Source organism: Poecilia reticulata, chromosome 11, assembly GCF_904066995.2.
Source record: "Poecilia reticulata chromosome 11, P_reticulata-male-v2, whole genome shotgun sequence".
NCBI classification, from domain to species: domain Eukaryota; kingdom Metazoa; phylum Chordata; class Actinopteri; order Cyprinodontiformes; family Poeciliidae; genus Poecilia; species Poecilia reticulata.
This window is the reverse complement of record NC_088840.1, coordinates 29,419,207-29,439,039: the sequence shown is the minus strand read 5'-3', so window position 1 is coordinate 29,439,039 and position 19,833 is coordinate 29,419,207. Positions and strand designations below refer to the sequence as shown.

Sequence of the window (19,833 nt, the reverse complement as noted above, 5' to 3'; positions counted from 1 at the left end):
GGCGTCCTGCGGGGGCATCCTGCGGGGCGTCCTGCGTCGCGGGGCGTCCTGCGGGGGCATCCTGCGGGGGCGTCCTGCGGGCCATGGGGCGTCCTGCGTGCGTCTTGCGGGGTGTCCTGCGGGCCGCGGGGCGTCCTGTGTGTGTCCTGCCGGGCGTCCTGCGGGCCGTGGGGCGTCCTGCGTGTGTCCTGCGTGGCGTCCTGCGGGCCGCGGGGGCGTCCTGCAGGCCGTGGGGCGTCCTGCGTGTGTCTTGCGGGGCGTCCTGCGGGCCGTGGGGCGTCCTGCGTGTGTCCTGCGTGGCGTCCTGCGGGCCGCGGGGGCGTCCTGCAGGCCGTGGGGCGTCCTGCGTGTGTCTTGCGGGGCGTCCTGCGGGCCGTGGGGCGTCCTGCGTGTGTCTTGCGGGGCGTCCTGCGGGCCGTGGGGCGTCCTGCGTGTGTCTTGCGGGGCGTCCTGCGGGCCGTGGGGCGTCCTGCGTGTGTCCTGCGTGTGTCTTGCGGGGCGTCCTGCGGGCCGCGGGGGCGTCCTGCAGGCCGTGGGGCGTCCTGCGTGTGTCTTGCGGGGCGTCCTGCGGGCCGTGGGGCGTCCTGCGTGTGTCTTGCGGGGCGTCCTGCGGGCCGCGGGGGCGTCCTGCAGGCCGTGGGGCGTCCTGCGTGTGTCTTGCGGGGCGTCCTGCGGGCCGTGGGGCGTCCTGCGTGTGTCTTGCGGGGCGTCCTGCGGGCCGCGGGGGCGTCCTGCAGGCCGTGGGGCGTCCTGCGTGTGTCCTGCGGGGCGTCCTGCGGGCCGCGGGGCGTCCTGCGTGTGTCCTGCGTTGCGTCCTGCGTGTGTCCTGCGGGGCGTCCTGCGGGCCGTGGGGCGTCCTGCGTGTGTCCTGCGTGGCGTCCTGCGGGCCGCGGGGGCGTCCTGCAGGCCGTGGGGCGTCCTGCGTGTGTCCTGCCGGGCGTCCTCCGGGGGCGTCCTGCGGGGGCGTCCTGCGGGCCATGGGGCGTCCTGCGTGTGTCCTGCCAGGTGTCCTGCGTCGCGGGGTGTCCTGCGTGTGTCCTGCCAGGCGTCCTGCGGGCCGCGGGGCGTCCTGCGTGTGCGTCCTGCAGGCCGCGGGGCGTCCTGCGTTGCGGGGCGTCCTGCCGGGCGTCCTGCGGGGGCGTCCTGCGGGGGCATCCTGCGGGGCGTCCTGCGTCGCGGGGCGTCCTGCGGGGGCATCCTGCGGGGGCGTCCTGCGGGCCATGGGGCGTCCTGCGTGTGTCTTGCGGGGTGTCCTGCGGGCCGCGGGGCGTCCTGTGTGTGTCCTGCCGGGCGTCCTGCGGGCCGTGGGGCGTCCTGCGTGTGTCCTGCGTGGCGTCCTGCGGGCCGCGGGGGCGTCCTGCAGGCCGTGGGGCGTCCTGCGTGTGTCTTGCGGGGCGTCCTGCGGGCCGTGGGGCGTCCTGCGTGTGTCCTGCGTGGCGTCCTGCGGGCCGCGGGGCGTCCTGCAGGCCGTGGGGCGTCCTGCGTGTGTCTTGCGGGGCGTCCTGCGGGCCGTGGGGCGTCCTGCGTGTGTCTTGCGGGGCGTCCTGCGGGCCGTGGGGCGTCCTGCGTGTGTCTTGCGGGGCGTCCTGCGGGCCGTGGGGCGTCCTGCGTGTGTCCTGCGTGTGTCTTGCGGGGCGTCCTGCGGGCCGCGGGGGCGTCCTGCAGGCCGTGGGGCGTCCTGCGTGTGTCTTGCGGGGCGTCCTGCGGGCCGCGGGGGCGTCCTGCAGGCCGTGGGGCGTCCTGCGTGTGTCTTGCGGGGCGTCCTGCGGGCCGTGGGGCGTCCTGCGTGTGTCTTGCGGGGCGTCCTGCGGGCCGTGGGGCGTCCTGCGTGTGTCTTGCGGGGCGTCCTGCGGGCCGCGGGGGCGTCCTGCAGGCCGTGGGGCGTCCTGCGTGTGTCTTGCGGGGCGTCCTGCGGGCCGTGGGGCGTCCTGCGTGTGTCTTGCGGGGCGTCCTGCGGGCCGTGGGGCGTCCTGCGTGTGTCTTGCGGGGCGTCCTGCGGGCCGCGGGGGCGTCCTGCAGGCCGTGGGGCGTCCTGCGTGTGTCTTGCGGGGCGTCCTGCGGGCGGCGGGGGCGTCCTGCAGGCCGTGGGGCGTCCTGCCTGTGTCCTGCGGGGCGTCCTGCGGGCCGTGGGGCGTCCTGCGTGTGTCTTGCGGGGCGTCCTGCGGGCCGTGGGGCGTCCTGCGTGTGTCCTGCGTGTGTCTTGCGGGGCGTCCTGCGGGCCGCGGGGGCGTCCTGCAGGCCGTGGGGCGTCCTGCGTGTGTCTTGCGGGGCGTCCTGCGGGCCGTGGGGCGTCCTGCGTGTGTCTTGCGGGGCGTCCTGCGGGCCGCGGGGGCGTCCTGCAGGCCGTGGGGCGTCCTGCGTGTGTCTTGCGGGGCGTCCTGCGGGCCGTGGGGCGTCCTGCGTGTGTCTTGCGGGGCGTCCTGCGGGCCGTGGGGCGTCCTGCGTGTGTCTTGCGGGGCGTCCTGCGGGCCGCGGGGGCGTCCTGCAGGCCGTGGGGCGTCCTGCGTGTGTCTTGCGGGGCGTCCTGCGGGCCGCGGGGGCGTCCTGCGTGTGTCCTGCGGGGCGTCCTGCAGGCCGCGGGGCGTCCTGCGTGTGTCCTGCGGGGCGTCCTGCGTGTGTCCTGCGGGGCGTCCGGCTGGCCGCCCGCCATGTGGCGCCACAGCCATAAGAACCCGGCTGTTTTCTGCTGCAGGGCCTGATGCGAGAGCTGGAGCTGCGGGAGAAGAAGGTGAACGGCGTCCAGGTCTCCGGAGACAAGCTGCTGCGGGACGGACACCCGGCCAGGCCGACCATCGAGGTGAGACGCCGCGGAGCAGAGCGAGCGGCGATGTAGAGAAATCAACTGAAACACGGTTTCCCTCTGCAGGCGTTCACTGCAGCGCTGCAAACGCAGTGGAGCTGGTTGCTGCAGCTCTGCTGCTGCATCGAGACGCACCTGAAGGAGAACACCGCCTACTTCCAGGTACGCTGGACATCCTGAGGTCAGGCTGAGGTCAGACTGAGGTCACCCTGAGGTCAACCTGAGGTCAGACTGAGGTCAACCTGAGGTCAGACTGAGGTCAGGCTGAGGTCAGACTGAGGTCAACCTGAGGTCAGACTGAGGTCAGACTGAGGTCAGACTGAGGTCAGACTGAGGTCAGACTGAGGTCAACCTGAGGTCAGACTGAGGTCAGACTGAGGTCAGGCTGAGGTCAGACTGAGGTCAACCTGAGGTCAGACTGAGGTCAGACTGAGGTCAGACTGAGGTCAACCTGAGGTCAGGCTGAGGTCAGACTGAGGTCAACCTGAGGTCAGACTGAGGTCAGACTGAGGTCAGGCTGAGGTCAGACTGAGGTCAGACTGAGGTCAGACTGAGGTCAGGCTGAGGTCAGACTGAGGTCAGACTGAGGTCAACCTGAGGTCAGACTGAGGTCAGACTGAGGTCAGGCTGAGGTCAGACTGAGGTCAACCTGAGGTCAACCTGAGGTCAGACTGAGGTCAGACTGAGGTCAGACTGAGGTCAGACTGAGGTCAGACTGAGGTCAACCTGAGGTCAGACTGAGGTCAACCTGAGGTCAGACTGCTCCTTCAGCTCTGAACTCTTCCTGCAGTTTTTCGCCGATGTGAAGGAGGCTGAGGAGAGGATGAGGAAGATGCAGGAAGTGATGAAGAGGAAGTACACCTGCGACCGCTCCGTCACGGTGACTCGGCTGGAGGACCTGCTGCAGGACGCTGCTGTGAGTTCATCGGCTTCAGCTCCATCTGAGAATCAAGCATATTTTTACTGTTTCATGCTTTTATTCTGGAGTTCTTCATGACTCTTTCGCTGCCGGACGTCGGGTCCACTCTGGGCGGCTGTTGGGCCGGTCAGTGTGGTCGGTACCGCCCGATTGTACTGATATCGTATTCCTGATGTCACTGTTGCATCTCTGCTTCAGTGAAACTCCCATAATGCTCTGCTGCATCACATAACAACCCGATATCTCAGGCCTCCCTAAAATCTATAATATTGATAAATATCGGCCATCATGGCATTAGTCATATTGGATATCGGCTCTCTAACTGGATCAGAACCGGTTCTCCTCAGCAGCGTATTGGTTCTGGATCCCGACCCGTTTCTGTTCCAGGACGAGAAGGAGCAGCTGGCCGAGTTTCAAACCCACCTGGAGGGTCTGAAGCGCCGGGCCAAGACCGTGGTCCAGTTAAAGCCCAGGAACCCGGCCAGCGCCACCAAGGGGAAGCTGCCGGTCCAGGCCGTCTGCGACTTCAAGCAGATGGAGGTGAGCAGCCCGTCTGTCCTGGGTCTGACCCGTTCTCTGACCCGGTTCTGACCCGGTTCTGGTCCTCCTGCAGATCACAGTCCACAGAGGGGATGAGTGCGCTCTGCTCAGCAACTCCCAGCCGTTCAGCTGGCGGGTTCTGAACGACCGCGGCAGCGAGGCGGCGGTCCCGTCCGTCTGCTTCCTGGTTCCACCCACCAATAAGGACGCGGTGAACAGCGTCGCCGGGTAAGACCGGCGGGGGGACGATACTGGGGTGGGGGGGACAGTACAGGGGTGGGGGACGGTACTGGGGTCAGTATTGGGGTGGGGGACGGTACTGGGGTCAGGGGGGGGACGGTACTAGAGTAGGGGGGCCAGTACTGGGGCCGTGGGCCGGTACTGGGAGTGGGGGGGCCGGTTCTGGGGTGGGGGACGGTACTAGAGTAGGGGGGACGGTACTGGGGTGGGAGACAGTACTGGGGGCGGGGGGGACGGTACTAGAGTAGGGGGGCCAGTACTGGGGCCGTGGGCCGGTACTGGGAGAGGGGGGCCGGTTCTGGGGTGGGGGGACGGTACTAGAGTAGGGGGGCCAGTACTGGGGCCGTGGGCCGGTACTGGGAGTGGGGGGACGGTTCTGGAGGCGGGGGGGCTGTACCACGGGTGGGGGGCCGGTACTAGGGGAGGGGGGCCAGTACGGGGAGTGGGGGGCCGGTTTTGGGGGGACGGTTCTGGGGGCAGGGGGGGCTGTACCACGGGTGGGGGGGACGGTGATAGGGTAGGGGGGCCAGTACTGGGGGTGGGGGGGCCGGTTCTGGGGTGGGGGACAGTACAGGGGTGGGGGACAGTGCTGGGGGCAGGGGGTGGGACAGTACTAGAGTAGGGGGGCCAGTACTGGAGCCGTGGGCCGGTACTGGGAGTGGGGGGGCCGGTTCTGGGGTGGGGGGACGGTTCTGGGGTGGGGGGACGGTTCTGGGGCAGGGGGCCGTGCGCCAGGGGCGGCCCTCAAACTGCAACTTCATGTTTGATAAAAATGGAAATTATTGTTTCAGTTTGGCCAGATTACAGAAACAACGCCACATGTTTGGCCTCATGATAAAAACTTTGGAGGCCGTCCGGTCGGGTCCGGTCCGGTCCGGTCCCGACCCGCTCTAACCCGCCGTCTCCCCCAGGCTGGACGGGAACCTGCAGCGCCTGCAGGCCATGTGGCAGACCATGTTTGTGGACCTGAAGAGCCTGCTGTCCTGGCAGTACCTGATGAGGGACGTCCACATCATCAACTCCTGGAACGTCACCATGGTAACGGCACCGCCGCTGGAGGCGGAGCTTCCTCCGCTGGAGGCGGAGCTTCCTCCGCTGGTTCCAACTGTTGTTGTGGTGATGAGAAGATTTGGGAGTTAAATTAACTCTGGTTTGGATAAATGTTACCTCTGGGTGAGGAGAATATGAATTTAATCAAATAACATAATTAGATTGTCTCAACGCTTTTTAAGGATTATAATTTGAAGTGAACTTGTCTCTATAATAAATAATAAAGCCGGAGCGCTCCATCAGCTTCTGGATCAATGGACCTGATTATTTCTGATGATTCATTAGTTCCTCGGGTCCAGAGCATCACGGCTGATGCTCTCTGAGCCGATCAATGACCACTTTGATTATTTTGAATAACTTTAATCATCACTAGTTTCCTGTTTGGAAGCTGAACCCAGTAAACATCTAAATGTTTGGAGGTTAAAGCTAAACTCTGGGTGACTGTTAGCATCACTAACTGGTGTGGAACTGGTACTAGCTGGGGATGCTAACGGATACTAGCTGGGGATGCTAACAGATACTAGCTGGGGATGCTAACGGATGCTAGCTGGGGGTGCTAACGGATACTAGCTGGGGGTGCTAACGGATGCTAGCTGGGGATGCTAACGGATGCTAGCTGGGGGTGCTAACGGATACTAGCTGGGGATGCTAACGGATGCTAGCTGGGGGTGCTACTGGATACTAGTTATCGATGCTAACGGATGCTAGATGGGGATGCTAACGGATGCTAGCTGGGGGTGCTAACGGATGCTAGCTGGGGGTGCTAACGGATGCTAGCTGGGGGTGCTAACGGATGCTAGCTGGGGGTGCTAACGGATACTAGCTGGGGGTGCTAATGGATGCTAGCTGGGGGTGCTAACGGGTGCTAGCAGGGGTTGCTAACGGATACTAGTTATCGATGCTAACGGATGCTAGATGGGGATGCTAACGGATGCTAGCTGGGGGTGCTAACGGATGCTAGCTGGGGGTGCTAACGGATACTAGCTGGAGGTGCTAATGGATGCTAGCTGGGGATGCTAACGGGTGCTAGCAGGGGTTGCTAACGGATACTAGTTATCGATGCTAACGGATACTAGCTGGGGATGCTAACAGATACTAGCTGGGGATGCTAACAGATACTAGTTATCGATGCTAACGGATACTAGCTGGGGATGCTAACGGATACTAGTTATCGATGCTAACAGATACTAGCTGGGGATGCTAACGGATACTAGTTATCGATGCTAACGGATACTAGCTGGGGATGCTAACGGATGCTAGCTGTGGATGCTAACGGATACTAGCTGGAGGTGCTAACGGATGCTAGCTGGGGGTGCTAACGGATGCTAGCAGGGGGGTGCTAAAGGATGCTAGTTGTGGATGCTAACGGATACTAGTTGTGGATGCTAACGGATGCTAGTTGTGGATGCTAACGGATGCTAGCTGGGGGTGCTAACGGATGCTAGCAGGGGGTGCTAACGGATGCTAGTTGTGGATGCTAACGGATGCTAGCTGGGGGTGCTAACGGATGCTAGCAGGGGGTGCTAACGGATGCTAGTTGGGGATGCTAACGGATGCTAGTTGTGGATGCTAACTGGGGGTGCTAACAGATGCTGCGTTTCCTCCAGTTTAAGACTCTGCGGGTGGACGAGTACCGGCTGGCGCTCCGGAACCTGGAGCAGCACTACCAGGACTTCCTGCGGGACAGTCCGGACTCGCAGACGTTCGGGGCGGAGGACCGGATGCAGGTGGAGTCCAGCTACAACCGGGCCAGCCAGCACTACCAGACCATGGTCAGCGCCGCAGAGCAAGGTCCGTTCTGTTCCCTACATGGTCGTCGTCATCATCATCATTTCTTGTGAACATGTCGGTCACCTGACAGTGAAATGCTTGTTGGCTTCCTGTTGCAGGCTTCGTCCTGCCCAGAGCAGGTAAGGCAGCGGCAGCTTCTGATTGGCTGAGCAGGAATGAATGCGCTCTGTCGCCTGTTGGGGCATTTCATGCATCGAGTCTCTGATGTTAATAAACTTCGCTGATTTATTTCATCCTAACATCACTGGTTAGGTTTTCCTGTCTGCATGTTTTACAGCAGCTGATTCTCATCTATAATCAATAACTCTGTAATAACTGGGAGATAAACTCTTCTGTTAACGTATCACTAACATGAAGGATGAAAAACTTACAGAAAGTCTTGAAATGACGAGACAAAACAGAGAAAGGACAGGCTGCAGACCGGGAAATGGGGCGGGGCCAGCTAGAGGGCGGGACCAGCTAGAGGGCGGGGTCAGCTAGTGGGCGGGGTCAGTCTGTGGGCGGGGTCAGCTAGAGGGCGGGGTCAGCTAGAGGGCGGGACCAGCTAGAGGGCGGGGTCAGTCTGTGGGCGGGGCCAGCTAGAGGGCGGGGCCAGTCAGTGGGCGGGGCCAGCTAGAGGGCGGGGTCAGTCTGTGGGCGGGGCCAGCTAGAGGGCGGGGTCAGTCTGTGGGCGGGGCCAGCTAGAGGGCGGGGTCAGTCTGTGGGCGGGGCCAGCTAGAGGGCGGGGTCAGTCTGTGGGCGGGGCCAGCTAGAGGGCGGGGTCAGTCTGTGGGCGGGGTCAGCTAGAGGGCGGGGTCAGTCTGTGGGCGGGGCCAGCTAGAGGGCGGGGTCAGTCTGCAAGCATGCAGATCTATGTCTACAGATCTATTTCTGCGGCTGAGCTGAACGCCATGTGACGAGGCAGTGAGCAGCGCTGCACCCCGCGCTGACCAACTGCATCTTAGCGCCTGAAATCAAATGAATTATGTTGGACTGTCTACTGTCCGAGAAAATGTTTTTGCCAAAGCAACTCAAATCTACGTTTCTTTTATTATGCTTTGAAATGACAAATTAAATGCTAGTAATGCACACAACAGTTGCAGTGAAGGACTTTTTATGATGCGTTTCCTGTAACTAGATTAGAATCCACACTTTCAGAATCTGTAAATAACTCACATCGTGGTTGTTTTATCATGGCCAGTCACATTTACCAAACAGTGCCCCCTTCAGGTTAGGAGGAACAACAACAGTGAGTTAGGAGGCCAATGTTTGCATTTCAGGCTGTAGATGTTAGGAAGTCGTGTTCGGTGGTCCGAGTAAAGGGGGCTAGCAGAACCAGGTCAGCCTGGAGACGTTTGAGAAACTAAAGGAATGAAAGGAGAGAGAGAACCGGACATGTGGAGCGAAGGAGACGGATCAGGCAGGGTTTGGCCCCGCCCACTCTGTGGTCTGCAGGCCTTGGCCCCGCCCACTCTGTGGTCTGCAGGCCTTGGCCCCGCCCACTCTGTGGTCTGCAGGCCTTGGCCCCGCCCACTCTGTGGTCTGCAGGCCTTGGCCCCGCCCACTCTGTGGTCTGCAGGCCTTGGCCCCGCCCACTCTGTGGTCTGCAGGCCTTGGTAACTGCAGGTCATGTGTTGACCTCTCCAGAGCTCTGCTCCCCCCACCTGTTCAGGTGTTGTCTGTGTCTCGTGCCCCGCCCCCTGCAGGCGATCAGGACGAGTCGCTGTGTCAGACCTTCCTGACCCAGATGAAGGACCTGCGTCTGCGTCTGGAGCGCTGCGAGAACAAAACGCTGACGCGTCTGCGGCAGCCGGCCGACGGCGAGCCGCTGAGGGCCTGCGCCGCCAAGACGGCCGAGCAGATGGTACCAGCTGCTTCTGACCCGGTTCTGCTCCGGTTCTGCTCCGGTTCTCACCCGGTTCTGTATCTGTGCAGAAGGTCCAGACTGAGCTGGAGGGCCTGCAGAAGGAGCTCGGCGCCGTCGCTGAGAAGACGGAGGCGGTTCTGGCGGGTCCGCAGCCGGCCGGCGCCGGTCCGATTTTGCGCTCCGAGCTGGACCTGACCCTGAAGAAGATGGAGGCCGTCTACGGCCTGTCCACCGTCTACCTGGACAGGTGAGCACCAGTCAGCAGAGACCACTAAAGGGGCAGCTGCTCAAAACAAAGGGGCCCATCTAACAAACAGCTTTTAACAGATAAATTACAAAATGTGATAAACAATCAAAGCTAACAAACATCTCCATATAGAGCATAACTCTATGCATATGTTAGATATTTTATTACTAATTTCTTTCTGCATTTTGTTAAAGGAAAGTTTTGCAATATTCAAACCAGCAATTTATCCGGATATGTAACTCAGAGCTGGACCAGCAGACATATTTAGTCTTTACATAATTACACTATTAAAATATAAACTAGGGCTCAATGCAGCCGTTCAGTGACTGTAATCTATAACAGATCTGCCTGTTTGCTGAGTGGAGATGAAGACGGTCAGGACAGCAGAGCTGCAGCAAACTTTAACTGGACTGCAGGAAAAAGACACATATTGAATAGTTAATGTCACCATGAGAAAACCTGCTGAGTTTTGCTTAAAAAAAACTTTTTAAAAAAATTAAAATCACACATTTTTGTGCCATGAAGTGATTTTTTTTTTTTTTTTTTGCAAGACAAACTTATTTGCGCTTGTCATGAATATTTTCTTAATATTCAAAGTTTTGCTTGTGATTCTCACATGAGTCGTGGGCGGGGCCTAAAATCACAACAGAAGATTTATGATGTGAGAAAATTAAAGTTTGTTTGGCAAATAACTTTTTATGTTCACAAGACAAAAATTAGTTATTTAATTAAAAAGTTTTTTAAACAAAACGATTTGTTTTTTAAAAAGGAATCATTACAATTACAAAAGTTTTGATAACAATTTTATTTTACTTAACTGAGGTTTTTTTGTTTCATTGAATAATTAGGAAACAAATTTAACTTCATACTCTGAGAACCAGAAACTTAAAGTCTGGTTGAGTTTTTTCCCTTCATTAATGATAAACTTTTATTACATTCATTAAATCTATCATGGTAATTCAGGCTGAGTTATTTTTAATTCTAAATGAATATGGACTTTTATTTAAGTGTTATTCTCCTTCAGGATACATTTACCTAACGCTGAATAAATGAAATGTACATTATGCAGCAAAGGAAGTTAGAAGATCTGACATGTATCCATATGGAGATGATCAGTTCTGGACGGGCGATGAGCCTTATTGCATAATAAATACTGAAGAATGACTGATATCATTAAAGATACAGGGGAGAAGCTTTTAGTTATCTAGCTTTGCTAGCAAAGTTGTTAGCTAGCAGCTAGCTAATAGCACAACAACAACAGCCTAATGTCTGCATGATAAAAATACTGAATGATAGATAAGAACAGTTTCTCCTCACCTGGTTGTCTCCTCCCCTCAGTAGTTCTTCAGAGAAAGGCAGACGCAGAGGCCTGTCAGTGTCTGTTGTATTTCATTACCTCTCTGCTTAAACCGCGACTCCGAGCTGAAGCAGAAACGATACTTCAACGTTTTCCATCATCTGACAAGCAGCAAGTCTCCACTTTATTCACCAAAAACGTTTTTTATTCACCAAAAACTGATCTGTAATCTGGAACGTTCGCTACATGTAGCTACAGTTAGCCGCCTCATCTCACTGCGAGAGGCAACTGGGTCATGCGTCACGGGCTAAAGGTCAAAGGTAACAAGGTGACCAGAGGGCTTATGATGATGTACAAAACAAACCCAACAAAAACTACATAATTTTAGTACATGTTATTATGTGTCAGAAGAGGCTTAGGAAATAATAATATAAAAAAATTATAATAATAATTGACCAAAAGGGCACTTGGGGTCAAGGGTTAAGGAAGCTGAAGCTGGTTTCCATTTCTAGCTTCCAACCACTTAATTTTTCACTACCTTCCGCATCTTTAATCGTTTAAAAACTACAACACCTAGAGACTTGAAACTTGGGCTGGATTATTCTCCGCTTCTAGAAGAATCTTTATAACCATGTTTGGGATTTGTGAAACCTCAAAGTTCGATTATCACCATTTTTTCCATCTCTTTCATACTAGAACTGCTCTAAATAAAAAACTACAACACCTAGAGACTGAAAGCCTGGACTGGATTATTCTCCTCTTCAAGCCACAACACCTGGACTGGAGCTTTGGAATCAGAGCAGTTCTCGTGTGATAAAAGATTTTAAAAAGTGGTAATATCGCCCTTTTCTGAAGTTTCACAAATCAGATAAAAGTTTCACAAACCCCAAATATGGTTATAAAGATTCTTCTTGAAGAGGAGAATAATCCAGTCCAGGCTTTAAGTCTCTAGATGTTGTAGTTTTTAAACTAGAGTCGATTAAAGATGCAGAAGGCAGTGAAAAATTAAGTGGAATCGCCCTTTAGCTATTGGAAGCTAGAAATGGAAACCAGCTTCAGCTTCGTGGGTTAACCCTAAGAACCCCTAGCCCCCCCCCCCCCCCCCCCCCGCATGTTATCACGTTTCCAGCATTTATCCGTTTTTAAAAACTCTGCAGATTTTTTTCTCAGGTAAATTCATATTTTTCCTGTAAATGTTGAAGAAATGGTCTCTGCTCTGGTCGGGAACAGTTTTCATCTCTTAAAGTGGCTTTCAGCCAGCTGACCCTGCAGAAACAGGTGTGGGAGGGGCTCCACACAGCTTCCTGTATCTCCTGACCTGTTTCCGGCGTTCCAGGCTGAAGACCATCGACGTTGTGATCAGGAACGCCAACGATGCCGAAGAGTCGCTGCAGAGCCTGGAGTCGCGCCTGCGGGACGCGGCCAAGGTTCCGGCGTCGGAGCCGGAGGTGGAGGAGCAGCGCGGCCAGCTGAAGGTATCGACCCGATCCGTCCGGATTCTCTCACGCTCCGGCCTTCCTGGCGCTCCGGCTGACCGCCGCGTCTCTCCGCCCAGGCGCTGCGCGGCGAGGCCGAGGCCGACCGGGCCGTCTCCGACCGGCTGCAGGACGAGCTGCGGCGCGCGGCCGCCGTCGGCGACACGACGAGCCGGATCCACGGCGAACGCGACGACGAGCTGGAGCGGTACCGGCGGCTGGCGGCCGACCTGCTGGAGCGCCGGCAGAACCTGCTGGCCCAGACGGACCTGCGGCTGCGGGAGCTGCAGCAGCTGCAGCGCCGCATGCGCAGCCACAGGGAGAGCTGCGACTCGCTGAGCCGCTGGCTGGAAGACGTCCGGCGGAGACACCAGGACGTCCAGGACGTCCCCATCGGAGACGGAGCGGCGCTGCGGGACCGGCTGGTCCAGGAGGAGGTGGGGGGGTCAGGGTGTAAATCAATAAATAATAATCAATGTAGCAATAAAAACCTCTGATATACAATAACCACAGAAAAGTTTTGATAATATTTTTAAAACTTATTTCAGAAACTCCTGGAGGAGATGAAGAAGAACCGAGACGAAGTGGAGAGTTGTTATAAAAACGCCACGGCGTACATCGACTCCATCAAGGTGAGGGCGGCTGAGCAGCTGCTGGCGGAACCAGAGGTCCGGTCCGGTCGGTTCTGACCCATTTGGACTTTGTGTTCTGAAGGATTACGAGCTGCTGGTGCTGACCTACAGAGCTCTGCAGGATCCCTCGGCTTCTCCTCTGAAGAAACCACGGATGGAGACTTCCTCCGATGGCGTCATCCAGGAGGTCAGGGGGCGGGGCTTGAGGCGAGGGGGAGGGGCTGGAGGTGGGGGGCAGCACGCTGAGCCGTTTGGGTCCAGAACCTGATGTGTCTGTGTGTCTGCAGTACGTGTCGCTGCGGAGCCGCTACAGCGAGCTGATGACGCTCGCCGCACAGAGCGTCCGCTTCGTCACCGACGCGCAGCGCCGCCTGGAGGCCGACCAGGTGAGCGCAGCTCCCGCTGACCGGGCCGTTTTTACCCGCGGGTCCGGCCGACGGAACCGGTTCCCGCCCCGCCGCGGCGAAACCGTCCGTCCTCCGTGTCGACCATGTGACCCGGTCGGCAAACAGGAAGCCGGCGGGTCACATGACCGGCTGGCTCCGCCCCTTCCTGCCGGTTCTCCTTGGTTTCTAACTTTCTCTTCTGTTTGGCTCCTCTGACCTGCTGCATGGTGAATGTTCCCCCAGCACCCAGGTATTTAACAACGACATCACTTCCTGTCTGTGGGGAAAGTTCAGAATCTCAGAAATCTTTCAGATCCACTTTCATGTTGTTGAAATATTGATTAGTTTTTAAATCTGTAATTTCAGTTTTTTCAGTTTACTTAAGTTTTTAATTTTTTCTGAAATAAAATCTGAGCTTCATTATTTCAGAATTTAATGTTTATAAACCTGAACGGATCCAACAAACTGTCGTGGAACCAAGAAGGTCTGGTTCACAGCTGCTGGTTCTGACCCGGTCTGGCAGTTTCCACCAGAACTCAGGCAGAATGTTTCTGTGAGGAACCAAGAGCCACAGAGCCGCGTTCTGCAGGGACACTTTAAACCGTGACACCAGAACCAAGCAGGAAACTTTATGGTTCCTCCTGAGCCGGACCAGTGAACTGGTTCAGTGAACTGGACCGGTGAACTGGACTGGTGAACTAGTTCAGAGAATTGGTCTGGTGAACTGGACCAGTGATGACCAGTGAACTGGTCAGGTGAATCTGGAGGATCTGACGGTTTCTAGATGCTGATGTTCTTGTTTTGTTCGGCTCGTTCTCCTGCCTGCGTGTTGCCTTCATGTCCTCAGTCAGTGTGGGATTTCTCATTGTTCTCCGTTTGCTGGGCGTTTCCGTTCCATGTCTGCATGATGCTCAGAACTTCCTGCTGGTTATTTTAAGTTTCTGGTGTAAAGCAGCAACATCTCCGAGTCGGTCTGAACCGTTTGGGTTTGACATCAGGATGGTTCTGAAGGAAGAATATTTCTAAACATCTGATATCTGGAGGTAAACCAAACAGAACGGTGCCGGTTTCTGGTTCTGACCCGGTACCAGAATCGGCTGGAGCGATGCGAGAAACGTCTGACTGCAGCAGGAACTCGACTCATGATCCAGAATCAGCTGGACCAGATGCAGATCACCCACATACTGGACATGATCTGATCTGCTGTCCAGCAGGGGGCAGCAGAGCCGGGTCAGAGCCTGGGTCCGTATGGAACGTCGGCGTGACGTTCCGACTGAAGTCGGTCTGAAAAGCATTGGATCCAGGAATCGAACCGCCGGACTCCGCTTTGGAAAGAAAAAAGGTTTTATGCTTTTCAGACGTCATAAAATATCAGAAACCAGACGGACCCGACGTTTCCATCGCTGCTCTGCTCATGGACTAGATTATTAATCTGGATTAAAGTTTCTTCCCTGAACTTCCTGTTTAGTTTATGAGCAGAAAGTTGAAGTTTAAACTCTCATAAAGCCTCTCAGCTGTAATCCTGCACGTCTAGTTGGTTGTTTTCTGAAGCTTCAGAAACCAGATGTTCCGTCATTTGATGTCAAACCAGATGTTTTCAGACTGTAATCCTAATCTGCTGCCTTCACATTAACAATCAAACAGCCCATGAATGAAAGCGTCAGTGGAGCCGCAGCGGGTCCTGCATGTTCCACTTCCTCCTCAGCAGGTCAAAGTTCCTCCAATGAGCCGTCATTGGATCCAGGTGAGACAGAACCGGGCCGTGCAGGACGCCGGGCCTCCAGGACCCACTGTGGCTCCGCTGGCCTTCGTCTCAGGACGGATTTCCTTCCTTAGCTCTAAACGGTTCTAAGAAGTTCTGCTGGATGGGATAAAAAGATGAAACCAGAAACTCAGTAGTTTACAGATGGTCCCTGAATGCACCGCCATCAGAGCGTTAAAAGGTCAAAGGTCCTTGAACCGACCCAAAACAGCACCGCTTTAAACGCCTCTAAAATAACTTTCCCCCAAAGAAAAAGTTTAACACTCGTTTACGTCCTGGTGCAGTGGATGCAGCGTCCAGCTCAGAACACACCCGCAGGTTCGATTCCCGGCCGGGTGACCTTTGCTTCTCTCAATACCCACTTTCCTGTCAATTCACTGTCAAATAAAGAGCCAATAAAACTTTTACATCCTTCTGATGATGACTTCCTCATGGAACAAAATAAAGTTTCATTAGAAGAAAATATTGTCTGAACATGAGGAAACAAATCCTGGAAACTTTCCTCAATATTTTGATATTTTCTGGTCATTTTTCAGATAATATTCAGATATTTTATCAGTAAATCAAGAATTGACAAAGAAATGATCAAAGTTAGAGAAAAATGTGTTTTCTGTAAAAAAGCATTTTTTTGTTCGTATTTATTTGTGAATCTTTTTCTCCAAACTCCAAATATCCCCATTTTGGACAATAAATTATTAGAAAATGAATGAATTACAGATTAAAAGATTTTCAGATTCCTCCAAAAATGTTCATATTCTGATATTTTTTCTTTCTCATGAGGAAATGATGTGAAGAACGAGAAAAACATTTCATGTGTTTTCCTTGGAAAGAAATTAGATATTTAGAAAACTGAAGAAACAATTATCTGAAGATGATTTCATATTTTTAACTTTTCTCAGATTTATTTATTTTTCCTGAAATAAATATTTTAAGATGACAAAATACGTCGTTATCTTGAGTTTTATTGTGTTAAAATAAAACATCCTGAAATGCTAATGTTCTGGGTGAGAGGCGGGGTCACCTGGACGGGTCACAGGTCGCCAGTCTGTCGCAGGGCAACACAGAGACACACACACACACACACACACCTAGGGGCGATTTGGAGAGGCCAGTTAACCTGACAGTCATGTTTCTGGACTGTGGGAGGAAACCGGAGTACCTGGAGAAAACCCACCATGCAGGGAGAACATGGAGACTCCATGCAGAAAGACCAGGAATCGAACCCAGAACCTTCTTGCTGCAAGGCAGCAGCTCTACTCACTGCACCACTGTGCAGCCCCACATCTTGAAATATTTTTATTAATATTTGCTGAGAAGTGAGAAATAAACCACATCTTGTTTCTCCAGAAAACCTCCTAGACATGATTTAATGGAGGACGTAAAGCTCCATGTGTTTCTGTAGCTGTGCGTCTCTAATCTTCGTCCTCTTTGCTTCAACCCAACCAGAAAACATCGGAGCAGCTGAAAGAAGAGGAGAGGAGGAAGCTGGCCGAGGTTCAGGCCGAGTTGGACAAGCAGAAGCGGCTGGCTGAAGCTCAGGCTCAGTCGGCAGCCAGGGCGGAGCAGGAGGCGCAGGAGCTGAAGCTGCAGATGCAGCAGGAGGCCAGCAGGAGGCAGGGCGCCGCCGCCGACTCCGAGCAGCAGAAGAAGAACATCCAGCAGGAGCTGCAGCAGCTGAGGAGTCTGTCGGAGCAGGAGGCCAGGTCCAAGAGCCAGCAGCTGCAGGAGGCGCTGGACAGCCGCTCCAAGATCGAGGAGGAGATCCGCCTGGTCCGCATCCAGCTGGAGACCACCATGAGGCAGAAGACCTCCGCCGAGTCCGAGCTGCAGAGCCTCCGGGACCGGGCCGCCGAGGCCGACACGCTCCGCAGGGCCGCTCAGGACGAGGCGGAGCGGCTCCGCAGGCAGGTGGCAGAGGAGACCCAGAAGAAGAAAACCGCAGAGGAAGAGCTGAAGCGCAAAGCGGAAGCCGAGAGGGAGGCGGCCAAGCAGAAGCAGAAAGCCTTGGAGGAGCTGCAGAGGTTCAAAACGCAGGCGGAGGAGGCGGAGCGGCGCGTGAAGCAAGCCGAGGAGGAGCAGCTGAGGCAGGTCAAGGTGGTGGAGGAGGTAGCACAGCGGAGCGCCGCCACCCAGATGCAGACCAAGGCCTCGATGTTCACAGAGAAGACCACCCAGCTGGAGGAGTCGCTGAAGAAGGAGCAGGGCGCGGTGCTGCAGCTGCAGGAAGAAGCCGAGCGGCTGAGGAGGCTGCAGGATGAAGCCGACAGAGCCAGGCAGCAGGCGGAGCAGGAGCTGGAGACGTGGAGGCAAAAAGCCAACGAGGCGCTGCGCCTGCGGCTGCAGGCCGAGGAGGAAGCCCAGAAGAAGAGCCAGGCTCAGCAGGAGGCCGAGCGGCAGAAGGCTGAAGCCGAGCGAGACGCCAAGCGGAGGACCAAGGCGGAGGAGGCGGCGCTGAAGCAGAAGGACAGCGCCGAGAAGGAGCTGGAGAAGCAGCGGCAGTTCGCCGAGCAGATTGCTCAGCAGAAACTGTCTGCGGAGCAGGAGTGCATCCGCCTCAAGGCTGACTTTGAGCACGCCGACCAGCAGAGAGCGCTGCTGGACAGCGAGCTGCAGCGGCTGAAGAACGAGGTGGCCGCCGCAGAGAGCCAGAGGAAACAGCTGGAGGATGAGCTGGCCAGGGTCCGTGGAGAGATGGACACCCTGCTGCAGATGAAGGTCACAGCTGAGCAGGAGACGCTGTCCAAGTCGGAGAAGAGCAAGCAGCTGCTGGAGTCAGAGGCTCTGAAGATGAAGCAGCTGGCCGAGGAGGCGGCGCGGCTCCGAGCCGTCGCCGAGGAGGCCCAGAGGCAGCGGCAGAGGGCCGAGGAAGAGGCGGCACAGCAGAGGGCCGAGGCAGAGAAGATCCTCAAGGAGAAGCTGGCCGCCATCGACGAGGCCACGCAGGTGAAGACGCAGGCAGAGATCGCCCTGAAGGCCAAGGAGGCCGAGAACGAGAGGCTGAAGAGGAAGGCTGAGGAAGAGGCGTATCAGAGGAAGCTCCTGGAGGACCAGGCCGCCCAGCACAAGCAGCAGATCGAGGAGAAGATGAGTCAGCTGAAGGGCTCGTCCGAATCCGAGCTGGAGAGACAGAAGACGGTGGTGGAGGAAACTCTGAGGCAGAAGACCGTGGTGGAGGAGGAGATCCGCATCATCAGGCTCAACTTTGAGAAAGCAGCAAAGGAGAAGTCCAGCCTGGAGCAGGAGCTGAAGAAGCTGAAGGATGCTGCAGAGCAGACGCAGAAGAGCAGGCTGAAGGCCGAAGAAGAGGCGGAGAAACTGAAACAACTGGCAGCAAAGGAGGAGAAGAAGAGGAAGGAAGCTGAGGAGAAGGTGAAGAGGATCACTGCAGCAGAAGAAGAGGCGGCTCGCCAATGCAAGGCTGCTCAGCAGGAAGTGGAGCGGCTCAAGAAGAAGGCGGAAGAAGCCAACCAGCAGAGGAGCAACGCCGAGAAAGAGGCGGAGAGGCAGGTGGTCCTGGCCAACGAGGCGGCGCAGAAATGCAGCGCTGCAGAGCAGAAGGCCCAAAACGTCCTGAGCAAGAACAAAGAGGACGTCCTCTCTCAGGAGAAGCTCAGAGACGAGTTTAACAACGCAAAGAAGCTCGCCGAAGTCGCTGAGAAGGCCAAAGAGAAGGCCGAGAAAGAGGCGGCGTTGCTTCGCCAGAAAGCCGAGGAGGCCGAGAAGCAGAAAAAATCTGCAGAAGAAGAAGCCGCGAAACAGGCCAAGGCTCAACAAGATGCAGAGAGACTGAGGAAGGAGGCGGAGGACGAGGCATCGCGGCGGGCGGCAGCCGAAGCTGCGGCGCTGCAGCAGAAGCAGCAGGCGGACGCAGACATGGCCAAACACAAGAAGGAGGCGGAGCAGGCGCTGAAGCAGAAGTCTCAGGTAGAGAAGGAGCTGTCAGCCATCAAGCTGCAGCTGGAGGAAACGGACAAGCAGAAGGAGCTTCTGGACGCTGAGCTGCAGAGAGTTAAAGGAGAAGTCAACGACGCCGTCAAACAGAAAGCGCAGGTGGAGCAAGAACTCTCCAGAGTCAAGAATCAGATGGACGAGCTCCTCAAAGGCAAACTGAAGATCGAGGAGCAAAACCGCCTCCTCCTGCAGAAAGACCAAGACAACACCCAGAAGTTGCTCCAGGAGGAGGCCGAGAAGATGCAGCACCTGGCAGCAGAGGCCGCTCGGCTCGCAGTGGAGGCTGAAGATGCAGCCAGGCAGAGGCAGGCGGCTGAGGCAGACCTTGCTGAGCAGAGAGCGCTCGCTGAGAAGATGCTGAAGGAGAAGATGCAGGCCATCCAGGAGGCCACAAGACTGAAGGCTGAAGCTGAGGAGCTGCAGAAGCTGAAGGACCAGGCCCAGGAGACGGCTAAAAAACTGCAGCAGGACAAACAGCAGATCCAGCAGCGCCTCCATAAGGACACCGAAGACTTCCAGAAATCTCTGGAAGCGGAGCGCTCCAGGCAGCTGGAAGCGTCTGCTGAGGCAGAGAAGCTGAAGCTCAGAGTCATGGAGCTCAGCGCCGCCCAGACGAAAGCCGAGGGCGAGGTCAAGAAGTTCAGGAAGCAAGCCGATGAAGCTAGAGCTCGTCTGCAGGAGACCGAAAAACAGGCAACGGAAACCACGGTGCAGAAGCTGGAGACACAGAGGCTGCAGAGCACCAGAGAGGCCGACGATCTGAAGAGAGCCATCGCTGAGCTGGAGGACGAGAAGAAGAAGCTGAGAAAAGATGCTGAGGAGCTGCAGAAGAAAACCCAGCAGGTAGTTATTAAAATACAGAAACTGAGATGTTGATGTTAAGTTCATGTCTAAAAG

At 56.2% G+C, this 19,833-nt stretch overlaps 1 protein-coding gene across 11 annotated transcripts in view; it reads left to right on the top strand.

Annotated features, from left to right (window-relative positions):
- Positions 1 to 19,833, top strand: part of LOC103460343 (plectin) — an 81,856-nt gene that overhangs the window by 54,550 nt on the left and 7,473 nt on the right. For 10 of the 11 annotated variants that reach the window (XM_081612179.1, XM_081612176.1, XM_081612178.1 and 7 more), the window contains 16 exons: positions 2,693 to 2,797; positions 2,867 to 2,962; positions 3,591 to 3,716; positions 4,107 to 4,259; positions 4,333 to 4,487; positions 5,411 to 5,537; positions 7,157 to 7,340; positions 7,439 to 7,459; positions 9,026 to 9,183; positions 9,255 to 9,433; positions 12,067 to 12,205; positions 12,286 to 12,642; positions 12,754 to 12,837; positions 12,920 to 13,024; positions 13,125 to 13,223; positions 16,432 to 19,779. In XM_081612179.1, the coding sequence (XP_081468305.1) occupies positions 2,693 to 2,797; positions 2,867 to 2,962; positions 3,591 to 3,716; positions 4,107 to 4,259; positions 4,333 to 4,487; positions 5,411 to 5,537; positions 7,157 to 7,340; positions 7,439 to 7,459; positions 9,026 to 9,183; positions 9,255 to 9,433; positions 12,067 to 12,205; positions 12,286 to 12,642; positions 12,754 to 12,837; positions 12,920 to 13,024; positions 13,125 to 13,223; positions 16,432 to 19,779 (5,436 nt within the window). The remainder of the gene's footprint in view (positions 1 to 2,692; positions 2,798 to 2,866; positions 2,963 to 3,590; positions 3,717 to 4,106; positions 4,260 to 4,332; positions 4,488 to 5,410; positions 5,538 to 7,156; positions 7,341 to 7,438; positions 7,460 to 9,025; positions 9,184 to 9,254; positions 9,434 to 12,066; positions 12,206 to 12,285; positions 12,643 to 12,753; positions 12,838 to 12,919; positions 13,025 to 13,124; positions 13,224 to 16,431; positions 19,780 to 19,833) is intronic. The other variant, XM_081612177.1, reaches the window with a different exon arrangement.